The sequence below is a fragment of the Euphorbia lathyris genome, chromosome 5 (genome assembly GCF_963576675.1).
Source record: "Euphorbia lathyris chromosome 5, ddEupLath1.1, whole genome shotgun sequence".
In the NCBI taxonomy this organism is placed as follows: Eukaryota; Viridiplantae; Streptophyta; class Magnoliopsida; order Malpighiales; family Euphorbiaceae; genus Euphorbia; species Euphorbia lathyris.
The window spans coordinates 17,322,203-17,342,205 of NC_088914.1; the positions used below are offsets into that span (position 1 = coordinate 17,322,203).

The window sequence follows — 20,003 nt, forward strand, 5'->3', positions numbered from 1 at the left end:
TGACTAGGTGAAGAAATGATAGAAGATGGAAATATCTGAAAATTGAAATGACATAAATATATCAGATTGACTTAGTCAGAAATTTAAATATATATATGCAATTTTATTTTTCTTACTCTCCACTGTTAAAGTATAAACATAATTATTATCAATTTAAAACAAATCATTAAATATAAAAAGATTAGAGTAAACAAATTATTATTCCCTATATTTTAGGCAACATGCTAATAAATTATTTATCAAAAAAATATGTCTTTCATTACCAAGAACATATATGTGAGTGAAGAATGAAAAAAATACAATAAAAAGAGGGAAAAAAAACTCAACATTGGAAAGTTTTATTTAACTTCCTATTTTTTTTCCTCGTTTACGCTCCAATAAATCATATTCCTTGTGCTTGCTCGGACAAAATATAGCCGAAAAATGCAAATTTCTTCACGTTTAAGATATGGTTTCTTTTACAATCTCATAACTCTTTTGCCCTCCCCATTTCTTTATCCTATCTTCGGCAATTGAAGCCTGCATTTGAAAACAATAATATAACAAAATATTATTTATTCTTAAAATTAAAACTCAAGTTCAATGATTCATTTTTAACTAAAGTTTGTTAAAAAAAATTGCACGCATCTACAACAAAACACGATAAAATATGAAATAACTTACCTCTTTGTTCCAGTTTGTTTTATATATCATATAAGTAAGAGCTATAGTTTGTACTGCACTTCCTGACATCATGCCTAACCAAATCCCCTGAAAAAACATACTTTTTATCAAAATAATCCCCTAAACAAATAGTATCTAAGAATATTAAAGCTCAATATCTTTGGTTCTCCTTTTTAGTTTATTTTTACTTTTTTTTACACTAGATAGAAAATATAAAGTGTTTTGTTAAACTACTATAAATAACTAGTTTATGGAGTGAAAATTAGTCAATAGTTACAGTTATCAGCAACAACAAACACTATGTAATAATAAAGTAGAAAACTAATCAATCTTGCGAATTTTTTTTTCTTACTTAACAATAATATTATTGATATGATTAATCAGAAAACAGTGAAATTATATATTTATGAAAAAAAAGCGTACCTTGACACCAAGACCCATTTTGTAACTAAGTAGGAGGCCCAAAGGAATCCCAAAAACGTAGTAACAAACTATGTTTACATATGCGACAGCAGCTTGCCATCCGGCACCAATTGCCATACCTTAAACAAATAAAAAAAAATTAAAAAAATCCAAAAGATTAATATTGCAGAAACTAACGGGGTGTTTGTTATAAGGGATATAAGAGGTGGGATATGGATAGAAAACACGAGATAAGTTATCTCGTGTTTGTTTGAGAGATAGAAGAGTGAGACAGATGACAGATAAGCCTTTTATCCCTCAAATCCTATACCCAAGAGGGTGGTGGGATAAACTCTTACGATTTTAATAGGATGGAAAAGTCCATCTTATCCGTCAAATTAATGTTATGTAGTTTAAATAAGGTTAAAATAGTAAAATGTATTATTTTATCTCAATCTCTATCCCACATACCAAACATTGAATAATAATTCTCGACTATCATATTTTTATCCTTATCTCAACCATTTATCCTTATCCCAACCTTTATCCTTATCCCTATCTCAATAGAATACCAAACGCCCGTAAGGGCCTATTCGTTTTATCTACTGTTTGCTGTTGGAAAATAGATTACAAACCAAACACCTAAAACTTTTCCCTTTAAAGTAAAAAGATAAACATGAGCATGAAAATGACCTACCAAACACCCCTAATTAAGAAAATTCATGAGGATTTACATCAAACTAATGCAAATTGCTATATACATCTAGAAAGGTAAAATATGAAGTGAATATGTAAGATCATATAATAACTACTGTAGTTTGTAATATAAATGCCTAACTTTATCCCAAACAGTACTTAAAATAGGAAGAATTAATTCACATATAGACCTATCCATATGTTGATTTAGACCGAGCTCAGTTGCGAATCCATGAATTGATATATAGAGGGCTAATTTTAGCCTTGCAGACAGTGTCGGAGTTAGATTTATTGAGTTAGAAAAAAAATTCTGAAATCCAGCCCGTCAAGACTGGACAAAAAAAATGACCTATAGCTAGCATTTTAAAATATCAGAGCGGACAAGTTTTATAGTTGAACAAGTACAAATTTCATTTTTAATATGTTTTAATTTATTCTGTGAATTATGTATTAACATTCTAAGACGCGTACAACACTCATTTTGCATGCATTTTTTTTTTGAAATCGAGTGATCAATTGTTTACACTTTAAACAAGTTGAGGAGGCTATCAGGAAATTTTAAGCAACTTGAGGGGCCTATCGGAACACTTCGAAAGTTTAAGGGACTAATCAAACTTTTTGGACAAGTTGATGGAGAAAATGATGTATTAAGCCTAGTAATGTTTTATTTTTCGATTTTATCCATTGAAGGATTTCTACTTAATTAATCATACGGGTTCAAACATGGGTTATCGGGTTATTTCTTAAAGCGCATGTTAACGTTGGGTAGGAATGAAGAACTCGAACCACAAACTTGTATTACCAATCACGTTGTTCCCACACCAAAATTATTCGGGAGCAAGAATGATTAGTCCACAATAGTTCCTTGTAGAGAGAGAAAGAGGGAGAGAAAATTTGTTCTCTTAATTTTCATGTGTTTATTATATCTAATTAATTGGGCTCTTTTATATAGATCAAAGCTTCCTTATTTTATAAGGATATTCTAACTTTCCTCGTTAGACTAGTATTTTCATTCAATAATTGCATAAGATTAATGCAATTAAAATTCTTAATTATCTAATAACACAATTTAGATAAAACCTGAATCTGTAATCTATCTGAATCTTAATTAATATGGACACATAATTCCTACATCCCTAGTTAAATATAACATAAGAAAGAATTATTAAATTCTAATCAGAATTAAATTTAATTAAAGTAAGAAAATATTGAAAAATGGTAAGAAAATTGATAACAATAATAAAAAGAGAGTAAATCAAATACCTGAAAGAACAGGTTGAACGTTGTTAACGATAATGCAAGCAGAAAGAAGTGGCGTGAGTTGATTAACTAAGTCTTGAACTTGGGAATTACTAGAGAATAAAGATGGATAAATATTTCTGGTGAAGAAAAGAATTGCAGAAATGAGGACCCCGATGCAAAATGATGAAACTACTGCCACCATTAGTGAAAATTTTGCTGTTCTCGGATGTCCTGCACCCAGCTCATTTGATATTCTTACACTGTAGCACCATCAACAAAATACTATATTATTTACCTAATGTATTGAGTTTAGGGGCCAAATTGGAAATTATATCTTAAAGAAACCTAGTAGTGTTCACTTCATTTTTCTACATTTTCTTAATGGGAAACAAAAAAAAAATTGACATGATTTGTCGAATTTATAAACACGGAAATATATATGGTTTGTGCAGTTTGTAATTAAACAATATGCGAAACAAATTGTCAATATTTGTAGAAAAAAAAGTTGTGGTTGAAATAATTTGAAAATTCAGACATATATAATAATTTGCAAAGTCAAAACTTTTTACTTATTTCAAATTGATGTTTTAAAGATAAATAGTTACGACAAGAATTTTAACGGAATATGTTAGTCTGGCAACTGCACAAATCCATATAGCTAAATTTGTAAACTCTTAAACCACAAATGTCATTTGACAAATTGGATAAACTAAAAAAAAAAATTCCTGTCTTTTATAAAAAAAAATTATTTAAGAGATAGGGAACGAACCTTATAGCTGCATTCATTCCAAGTGATGCCATGATCGTCCATCCCAAAATATTCATGCTGTGAGTATTAAATACAGTTAGATGTGTAATGTTTTATGAATCGAGTTGAATTGTATTTTATATAAAATTAGTTTGTGAAATTCAGTCCAATCTGCATTATATTTATATCGGATTCAAATCAGATTAAATCAGGTTAAAAGAGGTTAATTCTTAAATACAGTCTAATTGGTCAACTGATATGTTTATATTAAAATAAAAAATTAATTTTGAATTGTGGTTATAAATAATAAAAATGCAACAAATTACAAATTTTGTTATATATATATATATTCACTCACCATACGGATAAAGCATCAACTGCAATCGCTGCATTCTTCAAATATCCAGCAAACAATATCAACGCCATATAATACCAAACTTCTAAGCTGCACATATATATTCGAAGTTTGTTTTTAATTTATTTAAACTAGAATAATTCATATAATTTAAATTGAAAGAAAACATGTGAATGTGATACAATGTGTCATCTATTTTTTAGTCTTAATTTTGAGGAAGATCATAAGGATTCGTTGATCCAGACCACTGTTCTACTGTATACCGGAACCAGTAATAGTCATTTCACATGATGTTACATCAATAAAATTTCTCAAGTTTACACTTGAAACTTTGTCATTTTCAGAACCCATGATAAATTTGATATAAAGAATTGGCAATGGATTTGTTTGATTTTGTATTCCCAAAAACATGTTTAATCTTATTTGGGAAGAACTTTACTTCTTTTAAGCCTCCGGTTCGAATATGAAGATAAAACGATAAATTAATTAATTGATTTATTTAGGCATAAAGCCATATGGCCCCTAAACTATAGATGCAAAATCAATTAACTTTTCATTCTATATAAATTAGCGAAATAGTCCCTAAACTATATGCAATTAACTAGCTGTCTAAGTTACTTTCTATGTCTGTCGAGGAGAAGTTGAATGAGTCTCAAAAGCATCATTGGAGATAGAATCCACTTCTATGGACTAACTTCTCCGTGAAGGAACCAAAGTTTAGAAATCCTAATTGTTTTGGAAATTCAGTTGAAGATGTTAGGAAAATCTCGAGGCTTTCTCAAGCAATTATAAATGTGATGAGGACAGCCTTTCCCTAAGCCCGAGTCCGGAGGAGAGCAACAAGAGTCGGGCAAACCAACCAGACACGCAGGGCGTGCTCACCACGGCGCGGGGCGTAGAGAACTCGTTGTCCGAAGAAGTGTCCAGTCCCCAAGACACGCTGGGCGTGACTCCTGTTACGCGGGGCGTAAAACCAGAGCCTGAATCGAAGAATGGGCAGAAGGCCGACCACGCGGGGCGTACCACCAGGGACGCCACGCGTAAATTCCATCAACAGGAGCCACCAAGTCTAGAGACCCTAATACGCGGGGCGTGACTCCAGGGACGCCACGCGTGAGGATGCTTCGAAGACGCCCCAATCTCAGAGGCGTCAGCACGCGGGGCGTAGCCTGCCAGCACAATACTTCTTCCCCAAGTTCTTCTTGTTGAGGACAAGATCTGCCACCTTCTTTATTACTGTTTTGCCACTCTACTATTTACCTCTTTGCCATTGAACTTATTTACCCTAATATCTATCTTTATGCATTTCCTATTTTACCCCTAGGGCTCCTTAGTTGTTGGTAACCCTAGGGGTGGCCTTTAGTCTTTATCTTTTATTTGGAAGGGGTATATATTCTCCATCTTTTGTAATGTTGGTAAATTTTTTTGATGAATATTATATTTTGAAGCCTCCATTGGAGCAAGGATTCATTCCTTTTGGGTTTATTCAACCTTCAAGTTAAGCTTGAGAAGTTTGTAATCTTTGTTGGTTTACGATTAAAACCTCCAGTCGATTTTAATCTGCATCATTTGGTATCAGAGCCGAGTCGTTTTCCTTGACCGGAGACTTCTTCTCGTAAATGGTTCAACCACGTATCACCACCGAAGCCATGGGAGCCAATGACCAAAGGTTTGAGGCAATGGAAGCAAATATGAAGGCAATGAATGATAAGATGATAGAGCTTGAAGAGAAGCAAGAAGCGGGTAGAAGAGACATACTCCTTGCCATGGAGAGACTTGCTCTTGAGTTTCGAAATACCCACACTCAACCCGCCGGAGACCCTCACCGGCGAAATGAAGATGCAACCCGGCCACCACTGGATAGACACCCTACGCCACCTCCTATGAGAACCCAAGCACCAAAACGAATGGACCCTCGGGTTCATGAGGTAAGGCATCCTAACGCCATGGTCATTAGAAATGCCGATGGTGATAGTGACGGCGACCTATTTGATGATTTTGACTTGAATAGGATTGCTAGAAACATGGGTCTTAAGCATGATGTCGGTATTGGGAATGTTAGGCATGCGGATAATATGAATATGCATGATGTTGTTGGTCCCGTGCATGTGCGTGCCGGGAATTTGGATATTTTGAATGATGATGATGTAGGTGGTCATGGAAGGGAAAATTATGGAATGAATGATCCGTATGGGGGTCATGATGTTGATAGGGGCGGATATAGAGCCGGAATGAATGGGAGAGTGGGTTATGGAGGACACTATGATAGGGATGATGCTTTCAAACTCAAGGTTGATCTACCTTCATTTGGAGGGGAACTTGACATTGAGGGGTTCCTTGATTGGTTGCTTGAGGTGGAGAGGTTCTTCGACTATGCGGGGATACCGGAAGATAGGAGAGTTCGGTTAGTGGCATATAGGTTGAAAGGGGGAGCCTCGGTATGGTGGGATAATGTGAAGGAAGAGCGGAGAAGAGGAGGAAGGGAACCGATTAGGTCTTGGAGGAGGATGAAATCGATGATGAGGGAGCGGTTTTTACCACCCGACTACGAGCAATATATTTACAGCTCCTATCGGAATTGCTCGCAAGGACCGAGGAGCGTGCACGAGTATACTTCGGAGTTCTTAAGGCTTTCGGCAAGGGCTAACTTGTCGGAAACCGAAAGCCAAAAGACTTCAAGATATCTAGAGGGGCTACGGTATAATATTCAAGACAGAATTGGGACACAAATGGTAATCCGGATTCAAGATGCAAGGAACATAGCCTTGAAGGCCGAGTCTCAACTGAATGTTAGAGCACGTGACAGATACCGGAGGCCGAGAATTGATGAAGTTTGTGAAGAGGGGGAAGAGCCCAAAGAGGTGGGCAAGGATAAGAGTGGTGCTAGATCAAGTGGCACTAAAGTCGTGAACGGGGAAAGATCACCTAATGGGGACGTGAGACCCTTTAGGACCGTCGCACCTCCTAAGGGCAACAACCCGTACACCAAACCGGCCCCGTTTAAGTGTTTTCGATGCAACGAACCGGGCCATCGTTCGAATGAATGCCCAAAGAGGAGGGGCGCTTACGTGGTGGAGCGATACGATGATGATGATTATGGAGGAAATGATGGGGTGTATTGTGAACCCATTGATAGCGGATCATCCGGGGATGAGCGGAAAGTCCATGTAGTGAAGAGGGTACTAATGTCGGTTGAGCAAGAGCACAACCCGAGACACCAACTGTTTAGGACTAGAGGTCTAATCCACGGGTTGAAATGTGAGTTGATTGTTGATGGCGGGAGTCAAGAGAACGTCCTTAGCAAAGCCGCCTTGAGCAAGTTCGGCTTTGTGCCCGAGCCACATCCGAATCCATATCGAGTGGGTTGGATTAAAGAGGGGGAGAAGCTTAATGTCACTCACCGGTGCAAGGTTCCTATCTCTATTGGTGCCTACCATGATGAGGTTATGTGTGATGTCATTGATATGGACGTGTATCACTTGCTCCTTGGGAGGCCTTGGCAATTCGACCGTGATACCTCCCATACGGGAAGGGACAACACGTACACCGTATTCAAAGATGGGGCCAAGTACATTCTCACGCCGTTGAAGGGGCTCACTAGGGGAGAAAAGAAAGCCGCCTTGATTGTGCATCCAAGCAGAGAACCGACACCGTTAGGAGATGCCCGAGTTGGGGAAGCCGTCAAATTGCTAGTAGCGGGACACCCGAACCAAGAGAAGAATATTACTCACGGGGTGAGCGGAACGCCAACCTTGGGGAAGAGTCATTCTTGTTCTACCCTTGAGTTGGGGTCCAACTCTTTTAAAGAAGGGGAGAATGATGAGGACAGCCTTTCCCTAAGCCCGAGCCCGGAGGAGAGCAACAAGAGTCGGGCAAACCAACCAGACACGCAGGGCGTGCTCACCACGGCGCGGGGCGTAGAGAACTCGTTGTCCGAAGAAGTGTCCAGTCCCCAAGACACGCGGGGCGTGACTCCTGTTACGCGGGGCGTAAAACCAGAGCCTGAATCGAAGAATGGGCAGAAGGCCGAATACGTGGGGCGTACCACTAGGGACGCCACGCGTAAATTCCATCAACAGGAGCCACCAAGTCCAGAGACCCTAATACGCGGGGCGTGACTCCAGGGACGCCACATGTGAGGATGCTTCGAAGACGCCCCAATCTTAGAGGCGTCAGCACGCGGGGCGTATCGAGACACACGCGGGGCGTATCGAGACACACGCGGGGCGTAGCCTGCCAGCACAATACTTCTTCCCCAAGTTCTTCTTGTTGAGGACAAGATCTGCCACCTTCTTTATTACTGTTTTGCCACTCTACTATTTACCTCTTTGCCATTGAACTTATTTACCCTAATATCTATCTTTATGCATTTCCTATTTTACCCCTAGGGCTCCTTAGTTGTTGGTAACCCTAGGGGTGGCCTTTAGTCTTTATCTTTTATTTGGAAGGAGTATATATTCTCCATCTTTTGTAATGTTGGTTAATTTTTTTGATGAATATTATATTTTGAAGCCTCCATTGGAGCAAGGATTCATTCCTTTTGGGTTTATTCAACCTTCAAGTTAAGCTTGAGAAGTTTGTAATCTTTGTTGGTTTACGATTAAAACCTCCAGTCGATTTTAATCTGCATCATTTGGTATCAGAGCCGAGTCGTTTTCCTTGACCGGAGACTTCTTCTCGTAAATGGTTCAACCACGTATCACCACCGAAGCCATGGGAGCCAATGACCAAAGGTTTGAGGCAATGGAAGCAAATATGAAGGCAATGAATGATAAGATGATAGAGCTTGAAGAGAAGCAAGAAGCGGGTAGAAGAGACATACTCCTTGCCATGGAGAGACTTGCTCTTGAGTTTCGAAATACCCACACTCAACCCGCCGGAGACCCTCACCGGCGAAATGAAGATGCAACCCGGCCACCACCGGATAGACACCCTACGCCACCTCCTATGAGAACCCAAGCACCAAAACGAATGGACCCTCGGGTTCATGAGGTAAGGCATCCTAACGCCATGGTCATTAGAAATGCCGATAGTGATAGTGACGGCGACCTATTTGATGATTTTGACTTGAATAGGATTGCTAGAAACATGGGTCTTAAGCATGATGTCGGTATTGGGAATGTTAGGCATGCGGATAATATGAATATGCATGATGTTGTTGGTCCCGTGCATGTGCGTGCCGGGAATTTGGATATTTTGAATGATGATGATGTAGGTGGTCATGGAAGGGAAAATTATGGAATGAATGATCCGTATGGGGGTCATGATGTTGATAGGGGCGGATATAGAGCCGGAATGAATGGGAGAGTGGGTTATGGAGGACACTATGATAGGGATGATGCTTTCAAACTCAAGGTTGATCTACCTTCATTTGGAGGGGAACTTGACATTGAGGGGTTCCTTGATTGGTTGCTTGAGGTGGAGAGGTTCTTCGACTATGCGGGGATACCGGAAGATAGGAGAGTTCGGTTAGTGGCATATAGGTTGAAAGGGGGAGCCTCGGTATGGTGGGATAATGTGAAGGAAGAGCGGAGAAGAGGAGGAAGGGAACCGATTAGGTCTTGGAGGAGGATGAAATCGATGATGAGGGAGCGGTTTTTACCACCCGACTACGAGCAATATATTTACAGCTCCTATCGGAATTGCTCGCAAGGACCGAGGAGCGTGCACGAGTATACTTCGGAGTTCTTAAGGCTTTCGGCAAGGGCTAACTTGTCGGAAACCGAAAGCCAAAAGACTTCAAGATATCTAGAAGGGCTACGGTATAATATTCAAGACAGAATTGGGACACAAATGGTAATCCGGATTCAAGATGCAAGGAACCTAGCCTTGAAGGCCGAGTCTCAACTGAATGTTAGAGCACGTGACGGATACCGGAGGCCGAGAATTGATGAAGTTTGTGAAGAGGGGGAAGAGCCCAAAGAGGTGGGCAAGGATAAGAGTGGTGCTAGCTCAAGTGGCACTAAAGTCGTGAACGGGGAAAGATCACCTAATGGGGACGTGAGACCCTTTAGGACCGCCGCACCTCCTAAGGGCAACAACCCGTACACCAAACCGGCCCCGTTTAAGTGTTTTCGATGCAACGAACCGGGCCATCGTTCGAATGAATGCCCAAAGAGGAGGGGCGCTTACGTGGTGGAGCGATACGATGATGATGATTATGGAGGAAATGATGGGGTGTATTGTGAACCCATTGATAGCGGATCATCCGAGGATGAGCGGAAAGTCCATGTAGTGAAGAGGGTACTAATGTCGGTTGAGCAAGAGCACGACCCGAAACACCAACTGTTTAGGACTAGAGGTCTAATCCACGGGTTGAAATGTGAGTTGATTGTTGATGGCGGGAGTCAAGAGAACGTCCTTAGCAAAGCCGCCTTGAGCAAGTTCGGCTTTGTGCCCGAGCCACATCCGAATCCATATCGAGTGGGTTGGATTAAAGAGGGGGAGAAGCTTAATGTCACTCACCGGTGCAAGGTTCCTATCTCTATTGGTGCCTACCATGATGAGGTTATGTGTGATGTCATTGATATGGACGTGTATCACTTGCTCCTTGGGAGGCCTTGGCAATTCGACCGTGATACCTCCCATACGGGAAGGGACAACACGTACACCGTATTCAAAGATGGGGCCAAGTACATTCTCACGCCGTTGAAGGGGCTCACTAGGGGAGAAAAGAAAGCCGCCTTGATTGTGCGTCCAAGCCGAGAACCGACACCGTTAGGAGATGCCCGAGTTGGGGAAGCCGTCGAATTGCTAGTAGTGGGACACCCGAACCAAGAGAAGAATATTACTCACGGGGTGAGCGGAACGCCAACCTTGGGGAAGAGTCATTCTTGTTCTACCCTTGAGTTGGGGTCCAACTCTTTTAAAGAAGGGGAGAATGATGAGGACAGCCTTTCCCTAAGCCCGAGCCCGGAGGAGAGCAACAAGAGTCGGGCAAACCAACCAGACACGCAGGGCGTGCTCACCACGGCGCGGGGCGTAGAGAACTCGTTGTCCGAAGAAGTGTCCAGTCCCCAAGACACGCGGGGCGTGACTCCTGTTACGCGGGGCGTAAAACCAGAGCCTGAATCGAAGAATGGGCAGAAGGCCGAATACGTGGGGCGTACCACTAGGGACGCCACGCGTAAATTCCATCAACAGGAGCCACCAAGTCCAGAGACCCTAATACGCGGGGCGTGACTCCAGGGACGCCACGTGTGAGGATGCTTCGAAGACGCCCCAATCTTAGAGGCGTCAGCACGCGGGGCGTATCGAGACACACGCGGGGCGTAGCCTGCCAGCACAATACTTCTTCCCCAAGTTCTTCTTGTTGAGGACAAGATCTGCCACCTTCTTTATTACTGTTTTGCCACTCTACTATTTACCTCTTTGCCATTGAACTTATTTACCCTAATATCTATCTTTATGCATTTCCTATTTTACCCCTAGGGCTCCTTAGTTGTTGGTAACCCTAGGGGTGGCCTTTAGTCTTTATCTTTTATTTGGAAGGAGTATATATTCTCCATCTTTTGTAATGTTGGTTAATTTTTTTGATGAATATTATATTTTGAAGCCTCCATTGGAGCAAGGATTCATTCCTTTTGGGTTTATTCAACCTTCAAGTTAAGCTTGAGAAGTTTGTAATCTTTGTTGGTTTACGATTAAAACCTCCAGTCGATTTTAATCTGCATCATTTGGTATCAGAGCCGAGTCGTTTTCCTTGACCGGAGACTTCTTCTCGTAAATGGTTCAACCACGTATCACCACCGAAGCCATGGGAGCCAATGACCAAAGGTTTGAGGCAATGGAAGCAAATATGAAGGCAATGAATGATAAGATGATAGAGCTTGAAGAGAAGCAAGAAGCGGGTAGAAGAGACATACTCCTTGCCATGGAGAGACTTGCTCTTGAGTTTCGAAATACCCACACTCAACCCGCCGGAGACCCTCACCGGCGAAATGAAGATGCAACCCGGCCACCACCGGATAGACACCCTACGCCACCTCCTATGAGAACCCAAGCACCAAAACGAATGGACCCTCGGGTTCATGAGGTAAGGCATCCTAACGCCATGGTCATTAGAAATGCCGATAGTGATAGTGACGGCGACCTATTTGATGATTTTGACTTGAATAGGATTGCTAGAAACATGGGTCTTAAGCATGATGTCGGTATTGGGAATGTTAGGCATGCGGATAATATGAATATGCATGATGTTGTTGGTCCCGTGCATGTGCGTGCCGGGAATTTGGATATTTTGAATGATGATGATGTAGGTGGTCATGGAAGGGAAAATTATGGAATGAATGATCCGTATGGGGGTCATGATGTTGATAGGGGCGGATATAGAGCCGGAATGAATGGGAGAGTGGGTTATGGAGGACACTATGATAGGGATGATGCTTTCAAACTCAAGGTTGATCTACCTTCATTTGGAGGGGAACTTGACATTGAGGGGTTCCTTGATTGGTTGCTTGAGGTGGAGAGGTTCTTCGACTATGCGGGGATACCGGAAGATATGAGAGTTCGGTTAGTGGCATATAGGTTGAAAGGGGGAGCCTCGGTATGGTGGGATAATGTGAAGGAAGAGCGGAGAAGAGGAGGAAGGGAACCGATTAGGTCTTGGAGGAGGATGAAACCGATGATGAGGGAGCGGTTTTTACCACCTGACTACGAGCAGTATATTTACAGCTCCTATCGGAATTGCTCGCAAGGACCGAGGAGCGTGCACGAGTATACTTCGGAGTTCTTAAGGCTTTCGGCAACGGCTAACTTGTCGGAAACCGAAAGCCAAAAGACTTCAAGATATCTAGAGGGGCTACGGTATAATATTCAAGACAGAATTGGGACACAAATGGTAATCCGGATTCAAGATGCAAGGAACCTAGCCTTGAAGGCCGAGTCTCAACTGAATGTTAGAGCACGTGACGGATACCGGAGGCCGAGAATTGAGGAAGTTTGTGAAGAGGGGGAAGAGCCCAAAGAGGTGGGCAAGGATAAGAGTGGTGCTAGCTCAAGTGGCACTAAAGTCGTGAACGGGGAAAGATCACCTAATGGGGACGTGAGACCCTTTAGGACCGCCGCACCTCCTAAGGGCAACAACCCGTACACCAAACCGGCCCCGTTTAAGTGTTTTCGATGCAACGAACCGGGCCATCGTTCGAATGAATGCCCAAAGAGGAGGGGCGCTTACGTGGTGGAGCGATACGATGATGATGATTATGGAGGAAATGATGGGGTGTATTGTGAACCCATTGATAGCGGATCATCCGGGGATGAGCGGAAAGTCCATGTAGTGAAGAGGGTACTAATGTCGGTTGAGCAAGAGCACGACCCGAGACACCAACTGTTTAGGACTAGAGGTCTAATCCACGGGTTGAAATGTGAGTTGATTATTGATGGCGGGAGTCAAGAGAACGTCCTTAGCAAAGCCGCCTTGAGCAAGTTTGGCTTTGTGCCCGAGCAACATCCGAATCCATATCGAGTGGGTTGGATTAAAGAGGGGGAGAAGCTTAATGTCACTCACCGGTGCAAGGTTCCTATCTCTATTGGTGCCTACCATGATGAGGTTATGTGTGATGTCATTGATATGGACGTGTATCACTTGCTCCTTGGGAGGCCTTGGCAATTCGACCGTGATACCTCCCATACGGGAAGGGACAACACGTACACCGTATTCAAAGATGGGGCCAAGTACATTCTCACGCCGTTGAAGGGGCTCACTAGGGGAGAAAAGAAAGTCGCCTTGATTGTGCGTCCAAGCCGAGAACCGACACCGTTAGGAGATGCCCGAGTTGGGGAAGCCGTCGAATTGCTAGTAGCGGGACACCCGAACCAAGAGAAGAATATTACTCACGGGGTGAGCGGAACGCCAACCTTGGGGAAGAGTCATTCTTGTTCTACCCTTGAGTTGGGGTCCAACTCTTTTAAAGAAGGGGAGAATGATGAGGACAGCCTTTCCCTAAGCCCGAGCCCGGAGGAGAGCAACAAGAGTCGGGCAAACCAACCAGACACGCAGGGCGTGCTCACCACGGCGCGGGGCGTAGAGAACTCGTTGTCCGAAGAAGTGTCCAGTCCCCAAGACACGCGGGGCGTGACTCCTGTTACGCGGGGCGTAAAACCAGAGCCTGAATCGAAGAATGGGCAGAAGGCCGACTACGCGGGACGTACCACCAGGGACGCCACGCGTAAATTCCATCAACAGGAGCCACCAAGTCCAGAGACCCTAATACGCGGGGCGTGACTCTAGGGACGCCACGCGTGAGGATGCTTCGAAGACGCCCCAATCTCAGAGGCGTCCGCACGCGGGGCGTATCGAGACACACGCGGGGCGTAGCCTGCCAGCACAATACTTCTTCCCTAAGTTCTTCTTGTTGAGGACAAGATCTGCCACCTTCTTTATTACTATTTTGCCACTCTACTATTTACCTCTTTGCCATTGAACTTATTTACCCTAATATCTATCTTTATGCATTTCCTATTTTACCCCTAGGGCTCCTTAGTTGTTGGTAACCCAAGGGGTGGCCTTTAGTCTTTATCTTTTATTTGGAAGGAGTATATATTCTCCATCTTTTGTAATGTTGGTTAATTTTTTTGATGAATATTATATTTTGAAGCCTCCATTGGAGCAAGGATTCATTCCTTTTGGGTTTATTCAACCTTCAAGTTAAGCTTGAGAAGTTTGTAATCTTTGTTGGTTTACGATTAAAACCTCCAGTCGATTTTAATCTGCATCAAAATGTCACTTGTGTTTGATTGATGAGTATTGTATAGTTTAGGGACTCATTTGCTGATTTCTATAGAATGGAGATTTTAGACTTATAGTTGAGGGGGCTAAATGGACTTTATGCCACTTATTTATTATTATACTAGCAATATGTATACCAAATTACTAAATAAATAAATAGAAAAATTCATTAATTTGATATCCCACTTTCTGACTTTGGATCTAGCCCTACTAATTGATTATTCCTTATTCAATTGTTACTATGGATCCACCCTTACTATTATATCATAACTTAATGAACAAATATTATGTTGGTCTTTTCGAAAAACCGCACAAATATTATTTTAAATTTTATGAAAATTTGAATTTTATATACAAGGCTATATATCTAGCATTTTAAAATTGAAGTTATAACTTAAAAAAATAAGGCATAATACTCATTTCACTCCTTAAACTAAGGTTTTAAAATCAATTAAGACCTTAAACTATCAAAATCATCAATTAGGTCTCTAAACTAATAAAAAAATCATCAATTGAGTTTCCATTCTAAACAAAAATCATTAATTGAAGCCTCATCGAAAATCATTTAATTGAACAGTTTCAAACCGTCATCCTCAAACTCATTTTGAACCAACACAGCGATTATTACAGTCTATATCAAATAGTTATAGTTTCTGATTTTAGGATATGATAGAGACTCATTTGATGATTTTGATAGTTTAGGAATCTAAATGAGTATAATGCCAAATAATAATAATAATAATAAGGGTAATTAATTTATTATTCTCTATATTTTAACAAAACACATTGTGTAGTCCATGTATTTTCAAATACACATGATAAGGTCCCTAAGCTTTTTCTCAGTGAACTGTTTAGTCTTTCCGTCTGTTTGTTAGATTTTTTACCGTTTATGACTTCGGAAATGACTAAATTACTCTTTACTATTTACCTTCAAACTTCAGAAGAGGAAATCAAATTTAGAAAAAGAAGCTATTTGTATGGAGAACCAGAAAAATAACAGATCCAATGGTTACGAATTTGAACGATTAAGAAGAAAATCAAGAAGAAGAACACTCAAAGTTGATTTCAGATGCATTAGAGTTTAAAGAAAAAGAAAATAAAGGAAAAGAAGAACGCAAATCCAAATCGACTAACAGAATCTTCATGAGAGTCTAACAGCAGGGACTAAACAGTTCACCGAGAAAAACATTAGGAACTAAACAGTTCACCGAGAAAAACGTTAAGGACTTTACCGTGTGTTTTTTAAAATAAGGGGACTAAATAGTATGTTTTGTCAAAATATAGGGACTAACAAATTAATTACCCTAATAATAATAATGATAATAATAATAATAATAATAATAATAATAATAATAATAAGAAGAAAAAGGAGGGAAAGAAGAAACGGAAGAAAACTAACCAAATCATGACAGCAGAGGCGAGAGACAACTTAACAAAACCCCATAGATCCTGAAAAGCTTTCATTGAAAATCCATTCCAAGCTCTACCACAGGTTCCACTTATAATGTAAATGAATTGACATATATCAATGAACCACCACGCTGCGTTTAAAACCGCCGCAGCACCGACCATTCCCCACCCCAATTTCAGCATAAACAACCAGCTGAATATCACATGTAATACAAGCGCCAATCCTGCAATTACCGCCATTACCATTATTTTGCTCTGTGCCTGCAAAAATTTCGCCATCGGAAAGTTCAAAGCGTAAGCAAATAACTGAGGAATCATATACAGAGCGAATAATCCCGCCGATGTAGATATAGCTTCCGTTTGCCCGATTGCCTTCAAGATGTTTGTTGCAAAGACATAGAGCAAACAAAGAAACGACGCCGTAGTGCAAAGAATCACCCAAGATCTCTGCAAATAGACTCCTAACATATCTACTTGCCCTGCCCCAAATGCTTGTCCGGTTAGCGTTTCGAGTGCGCTTCCCATCCCAAGCTGTTGATTCATCAATATTAATTAGTTTCTATAAATCAATTGAAGATACAAGGAATTTATCGCTCAAAACCAAATCGAGTTCAATCTAATCAATTTTACCATAATTCCGAAGGAAAAACCGGCGATGACAGAGTTCTCAACGGAAATGGCGGCGAGATCTAGAGCGCTGAGTTGGCCGGCGAAAGTTTGAGTGATGGCGCCGAGGGAGTATTGACAGAGTGTTGTGAACATTGCTGGGGCAGCTAGGAACCAGAGTTTTTTGGATTCCTTAGAGAATTCTCTGAAGAAATCACGGGGACTTGTGATCGGAGCGATGTCATCGGCGCCGGCAACAAAGGTTGTGGCGGAGGAGGGATTAGTAGAGAGAAGAAGGGGTTGAGTTGAATCTTCCATTGAGTATTGCTCTGCTTCTGCAACTCTCGAGAACTGGGATTTAAAGCATATTGTTTAGTTGACATATTATTAGGCATTCATTTTTTAAAGTTCTTTGTATCTATTCTGCAATAATATCATATTTTATTACACCCAAAATTTTAAGATCATATAAAACTATTTTGTTTAATTATTTCTAAGCTTCCTAGAGTTGACTAAATAGATACCTCCTACTCTCACATTAATTGTATGCATCAAATAAATATTTTAACCATTCATTTCTCATATCCTTTTAAACCTTTAAAACTATAATACTAAATTAAATTCAATAATTTTGTATTCTTATTCAATTATAAGTCATGTTTGTCAAATAGGTGTTAGCTGGTAATCTTCTTGGTTAACTAATTTGACTAGTTGATTTGATAAGCAGATTGTGTAAACTTGTTTCATAAAATTTATCTGATTGTTAATAGTTGTTTGTATAAAATGACAAATAAAGATATGGATCATGTTTAACAATTAACTGTTAACTGATTACCTTTTTAGTTAGCTGATTTGACTAGCAAATCGTGTGAATTTATTTAGTAAAATTTAACTGATTGCTAATAGCTGTTTGTTTGTGTAAAATGATAAATAATCACATTACTTAATATTTTTAGGTTGATATAAAATTTTGATAACTTTTTGTATTTGATTAAGGTTGAAATGTAACTTAAAAAATATTGAAATATTTAAAATTATTATTGGTATATCTTTTTATCTTTTTACATGTTATTTTAATTAATAAAATTACAATTATCCACTACGAACACCACTCCAACCTTAAATTTTACTACCTAATATCTATAATGGAGATAGTAAAAATGTAATCCAATATAATATTAACGGTCACTGATTTGTGAAATGGAGTTTCTATTGATCCAAAATGATATAAATATTTTAAAGTATTATCATATCTTCTCAGAAGATATTTTATTAGACTAGATAGTCATGATAAGCTTCTAAAACCTCTTTCTATCCTAATTAGGATGCTTCCGTCCTATTATAATTAAAATATATGAGACTGTGTAATTGACGTATGAATAAGAGAGATTTAATCCTCTTTAGAGATTGTTTGGATGATGGTATTTGGAAGTATATGAGGACAAGTGTAATTAGTTAATCCTGTTTGTTTTGCGGTGTAATTGAAGAGTATAGTAAATGAGGGTAGGTGAGATGAATTTTGACTAATTTTCCTTACATTCCAAATTAAAGAGAAATTATAGTTAGGATCTTTTTATTCCAAAATTACCCCTTGTCTTCTATTTTATTTATATAAATGAAAGGATGTAAAAGTAATTTTATATATAATTACATTATTTTTTTTTGAAGTAATATATAATTATATTATTAAAACCATCACTTATTATTATATTTATGCAACAATACTCCAATTATTCATATTTATCATTTCTTAAGCAATTACTAACTTAATCATAGGGAGTCTCGGCTGGCAGCAGCCCTTCGTTTTTATTTTTTTTGCAAGTTAAGCCACAACTTCCTTAAATAAAATGTCTTGCTCAATTAGGTAAATTTTTCACAAAGCTATTATTAATGAGGTGCATGTGAACCTGAGAAACATCATGAGTTTATCAAGTATTTGTTCGCGAGAAAAGGGAAGAAAACAAAAAAACAAAAATTCTCACTAAAATGCTAATTAAAAGTTGAGGATTCGGGTCGCTTCGTGATATGCGGCCCAACGCAAAGCATAGCACTATCACCTTCATTCTGTGTTCACACGTTCCATGATGTCTAACTGAACTGATTAGTTCAAATGAATAATAACTCTTATCACCTCATTTTGGTGTGGCCACACACTTATCAGTCTCACTAATCAAGTAATTACTGATATTTGTTCTCCGTTAAGGAGAGTACCAATTCTCTCACTTTACTCATAGTCCTCAGCATGTTTCAAAGCAAACCCAACCGTACCCATGTCCGACACTCTTTTACAGGCCTATTAAGCGTATATCAAAGTATATTGTGTCTCATTAGGATCCATAATACTTTCAAGTTTAAAGATTCATATATAAGTATTACATGAGATACACTTATGACCAGTGGCGGAGCCATGATTTTGTATTTGGGGGGCTAATTTTAACCTTTGCGGGTAGTGTTGTTGAATTTTTTCGAAATCCAGCCCATAAGGGCTAGGCAAATTTTTTTGGCCTCAATCTCCTAAAACTTAATCGTTTGGATCAATTTCTTATAATGTTTATTAAGTAAACTTTAATTCAAAAATTAAGTTTTTGAGTTTTAAAAGTAAAAAATTGATTTAGAAAAGAAAAATTAATCAAAAGGATTAAGAAGATAAAGAGAACATCAAAATAAAATAATTAAGACTAATAAGGTTTAATAAAAAGAGCTTTATGGGGTTTAAACCCTTGATCTATTGTATTAAAATAAAAGATATGCCTTAACCAACCCATCTATCTTAACATATTATAATAACACTACAAATACACCATTATGAATTAAAACTAGGGGGGCTGTCCACTAATGAACACATACTATTCAAGGGTGGAGCTGGCGTCCGGGGGGGGGGGGGGGGGGGGCGGAGCCCCCCCTAGGCTGGCTCCGCGCCTGCTTAGGACCCACGATCATGTAGCGTTCCCATTAGCGGATTGATCCAGTACTCCATAATGTTTACGAGTACTTATAGTGGCGGAACCAAGACCTAAACATCAATGGGGCTAGACCGTGTAAAAAAATTAAATGTGGGATTTTTCGGTAGGGCCAGAGGGTCGGCCGACCCTCCCCACCCCCTCTGGCTCCGCCCCTGAGTACTTATGCCCTTGATTGATATTCATGTCCAT

At 39.9% G+C, this 20,003-nt stretch overlaps 1 protein-coding gene across 1 annotated transcript; it reads right to left on the minus strand.

Moving 5' to 3' along the window:
* Window positions 1–209: 209 nt before the first annotated feature.
* Window positions 210–17,263, minus strand: LOC136230135 (protein DETOXIFICATION 29-like). Its single transcript, XM_066019075.1, has 8 exons — window positions 16,876–17,263; window positions 16,235–16,776; window positions 4,110–4,196; window positions 3,773–3,829; window positions 3,025–3,263; window positions 1,087–1,205; window positions 664–750; window positions 210–519 (listed from the first exon to the last, which is right to left on the minus strand). Exons 1-8 carry the CDS (start codon window positions 17,167–17,169, stop codon window positions 442–444), a joined length of 1,503 nt encoding a protein of 500 aa, XP_065875147.1. The 5' UTR covers window positions 17,170–17,263; the 3' UTR covers window positions 210–441.
* Between the last annotated feature and the right edge of the window lie 2,740 nt (window positions 17,264–20,003).

Coding starts and splice junctions, on each gene's coding strand:
- LOC136230135 (XM_066019075.1), bottom strand. CDS start 17,169: ATGGAAGATTCAACTCAACCCCTTCTTCTCTCTACTAATCCCTCCTCC. Junction 16,777..16,875: donor GTTTTTCCTTCGGAATTATG/GTAAAATTGATT, acceptor ATGAATCAACAG/CTTGGGATGGGAAGCGCACT. Junction 3,264..3,772: donor GGAATGAATGCAGCTATAAG/GTTCGTTCCCTA, acceptor ATGGTGCTACAG/TGTAAGAATATCAAATGAGC.